General features: G+C 38.6%; 1 protein-coding gene across 1 annotated transcript; it reads right to left on the reverse strand.

Moving 5' to 3' along the window:
- Positions 1-647: 647 nt before the first annotated feature.
- Positions 648-2,492, reverse strand: LOC140237220 (E3 ubiquitin-protein ligase TRIM45-like). The gene has a single exon (XM_072317164.1). It carries the CDS (start codon positions 2,490-2,492, stop codon positions 648-650), a length of 1,845 nt encoding a protein of 614 aa, XP_072173265.1.
- Positions 2,493-3,829: the final 1,337 nt, after the last annotated feature.

Below are 3,829 nucleotides of genomic sequence, written 5' to 3' on the forward strand. Positions count from 1 at the left end.
AATACATTTAATTTGTGGGGTTGATGGACAGTTCGTTTGCTGTATCCATTGCAGTATTACATTAGTTCAATATTTTAGGCATCAATAAATTATCTATCAGGATCAGAATCAGATAAAAACTCGTGATAATTTATGAAGTACATGTAGCAAGTTGTGGTCGATGCTATCAAAGGCCTTGGAGATGTCCAGGAAGACACCAATAATGTGATGAAATTTATCAAAAGCTTTTGAGACTTTATCTAGAAAGGTAAGGAATGCATAAGATGTGCTATGTTTTTGCCGAAAGACAAATTGATAATCAGAAATAGTTTTGTATCTAAAAACTTCAAAAGCCTGGTGTAAACAACCTTTTCCAATAATTTCGAAACAAAAGTTAACAAAGATATTTGTCTATAGTTGGAAACATCTTCGCGTTCCCCCTTTTTGAGAAGAATTTCTTTGGGAACTTTCACAACCTCAGGGACAACACCATTACTCATGGACAAATAAAAGACATGTACAAGTGGATCGACAAAATCTATAATACTTTTTAAAGAACATTATCAATAGAGTTATGTCCAGCACTTAGAACATCCCACCAAAGAATCAACTTTTTTTTTCTACACGGTTGCTACAAAACAAAAAAATGTCGAGTATGACAGCTGACATTAAATTGCATCAAATATGTACAGTCTATCTGTAGTGTAGAAAGCTATCTCACCGCTCTCAAACTCTTGGAGATAGTACCAAACTCTTTCTGTTTTTTGTATTTTGAAATCAGTGATGAGATTGCACACGTGCTTCAAATCTCTCGTGTATCGATCGATACTTACGAGACCTTTCTCGTGCTTCACCCAGGCTATGATGACCGAATCATCTCGACAAACAGCTGACCAGGCAAACATACCCGCCTTCTTCAAGACATTTTCCGTCTTTCCCGTACCATCAAGGCACAAGACAGTTGTTGCATCTGTCAGTATCAGGCTTCCTATGGTATGAAAACAGAATAATTGCATAGGCGTATATCCATTACATGTTATTTCCCTGATTCCCTTACCACCTTGTGGGGTAAACACCTGGATTTTCATGGGTTTTCTGTAACCCACGTATATATCATCGTTTCTATCCACAGTGAGACCACCAAAACCTCCTTCATCGAAGCTCATCGTCTCGAACGTGACATTGATCTTCTCCCACTGTGGAGTGTATAGTGACATCCTGTTTTTTGTATCATAAATAGCACTTCGACAATCGGACAAAAATCCAATTTTACTGACACTGACGTCCTTCAACTCCGTCTGCTGTAAATCTCCATCAGGGGAGTAGAGATAGATTCCGCCGAAACGGGATCCCACCGCCATCTTACCGTCCGGTGCAAGAGTGATGCAGTTCATGCTGTCTTTGACGGGGAGCTCTACGTCTGCTTTGACATCCCACGTGTAACCCTTCAGCTCTCCAAGTCGAAGTTCCTTGACCTTCACGTGTTTACGGAATGAAATGTTCTGAGCTTGTTCTGTCACACCTCTCGGTGATTGTTCGTCAGGATCATCTTGTCCAAGAATGCTTTCCAAGTTCTCACACAGCGTATTGTGTGCAAACAAGGCGTCTTTCTCTAGTGGTACCTTCAAACCGTTACTTACCAGCTCTTCCATAGCGTTCATATGACGAATTGTTTGTCGACTCTCTTCTTCCATGACTTGTAATTCCTTCTCGAACTTTTCAGACCAATTCTGTACTTGGCATTTCAGGGCTTGTCTTCTGGCTGACAACTGCTCTATGTATTCGTCGTACGTCTTGTCGATGTCATCATTGAGCTTTTTCAGCCTGTTTGCTATTTCACTGCGCTGTGTCTCTATGAAATGGATATGATTTTCAATATTTGTTTTCTTTGATTTTGCCCTTTCTTGGAAATCCTTAATGTTATTCATCAATTTCTCCTCATGGATAGCTGCCTCTTCGATCTGATGGCCTGCCTGTAAGTGCCCTAACATCCCGCATCTTAAGCAGACGTATTCCCGACATCCGGTACAGAAACACTCCTCATCGTCGTTAGGATGTTTCTTACATTTCCGTCTCCTTTTAAGTGGAACTTTTCCCGAGAGCACCTCGCTCATTGGCACCTTTTCGTGGTTGGAGAATGGTTTCCAAGAAGAGTGGTCTGTCTCACATGATTTGCACATATATTTCCCACAATCTTGACAGTAGGATACAGCGGGCGGATTTTCGTCCATCTCACAAGCTGTGCATGTTGGACTCTTGGTTTTCACTTCGTCCACGAGAGAACTCAGCGGTACGTTTGTCTGTAACTTACTCACATCTCCACTGGGTAGGGGTGTTTCTTTCCTGCATATAGGGCATGTTATAGTTTGTTTGGCGGACTGAGCTTGAAAGATTTGTTGCAGGCAGTCTTTGCAGAAGATGTGAGAACACGGCAGTGATTTAGGTTGGTTGAAAAGTGTCAGACAGATGGGACACTCCAAATTCTGACTGCTGATTTGATGAAACGTTGCCATGGTGTCTGTCTGTCTGTCTATAAGTAGGAAAAGAAACACATGGTGGCAAACAAATCGAAAAGTAATCAGCAGATATACGAAATTAGTATTTACGAAATTAAAATAGAAAAGTTCGTACAAGTACGGTAGTGGAATTTATGCATTTTTTTTATAATCGAAGGAAGTAATGGACCACAATTTAGCAGATGCGTGTGAATATAGTTTTTAATGTTCAGTAAGTGCGCTTTGTATTCGGGCTCAATGAAGCTGATTTGTGGTGGTTGATTTGATTTGAGGAGTTGTGAGGTGAGTGCGTCATATATGACGATAGGATGGTACAACTTAGAATAGAATCAGGTGTGGCTTGTTGATACACGTACTCTAAAGGAGTATGAGATTAATCAAACAAGAAAGAGTTGCATTTCGATACACTTACAAAAATATGATGGGTGATTTGAGCATGGCGGGATGGATCTTTTAATAGTGATCCTGTATAGTTTTCTTGGAGATAATAGCTTCCGACGATATCGTATACGGCCTACAAATACTGTTGTCATTAAACGAACAAAACAAATATATAAGTGAAAATTATAGAGAAATAATGGAAATTATATTAGTAAACATTTGTTCGTTTGTATGTCGTGTTACAAGGTGTCCTTCAACCTTTACAATATTTTTTTTTCGTCATTGATGGCTTAACGTCTTTTTTTTTTCATTTCCATGAAGATACTTTCTTCGTTTGTCTTGGGAGACATTGCATTGAAGAAATTTATTCGTTGACGTCAAGCGTCAAGAGCAGAGTTACACACAAAGAAAATATTTCTTTCCTGGATTAAATCTTCTTACCCAACCTTCAAGGACAAACAAAATCGGAATATCAGTATTTTACGAAACTATGATAGTCTCCGTTAATAAAGAATTTCTATCGAAATAAAAGTAAACGAGTAAATGGAGAAGGACCGATCAGCCCTTTCACAGTCACTGTATATTCGATATAATTATGTATATATAAAATAAATCTTGTGTGCACGGAAATGTTCTTGCAGACTATGGGAAAGATTTTGACTGCCACGGTTAGTTTCCTTTATCTCTTACCAGTCATGATTATTTTATAAATAATCCCATCTTCATTTGAAAATCCAGTGCCATCTTGTGAGAACTTTGATGGAATGATTTCATTGTTAAGTACGTTCAGCACAGCACCCTTTCTTTGTTGATTAATATACTTTAATCTCAATTTTAGATGAAACTTTCCACCAAAAAAACATAACAAAACAAAACAAACGAAACAAAGAAACAAACAACGGACAAAAAGGAGAAACAATAGTATAATTATGAAAGAGCATCAAACATTCCGT

The sequence above is a fragment of the Diadema setosum genome, chromosome 13 (assembly GCF_964275005.1).
Source record: "Diadema setosum chromosome 13, eeDiaSeto1, whole genome shotgun sequence".
NCBI classification, from domain to species: domain Eukaryota; kingdom Metazoa; phylum Echinodermata; class Echinoidea; order Diadematoida; family Diadematidae; genus Diadema; species Diadema setosum.

Coding starts and splice junctions, on each gene's coding strand:
- LOC140237220 (XM_072317164.1), bottom strand. CDS start 2,492: ATGGCAACGTTTCATCAAATCAGCAGTCAGAATTTGGAGTGTCCCATC.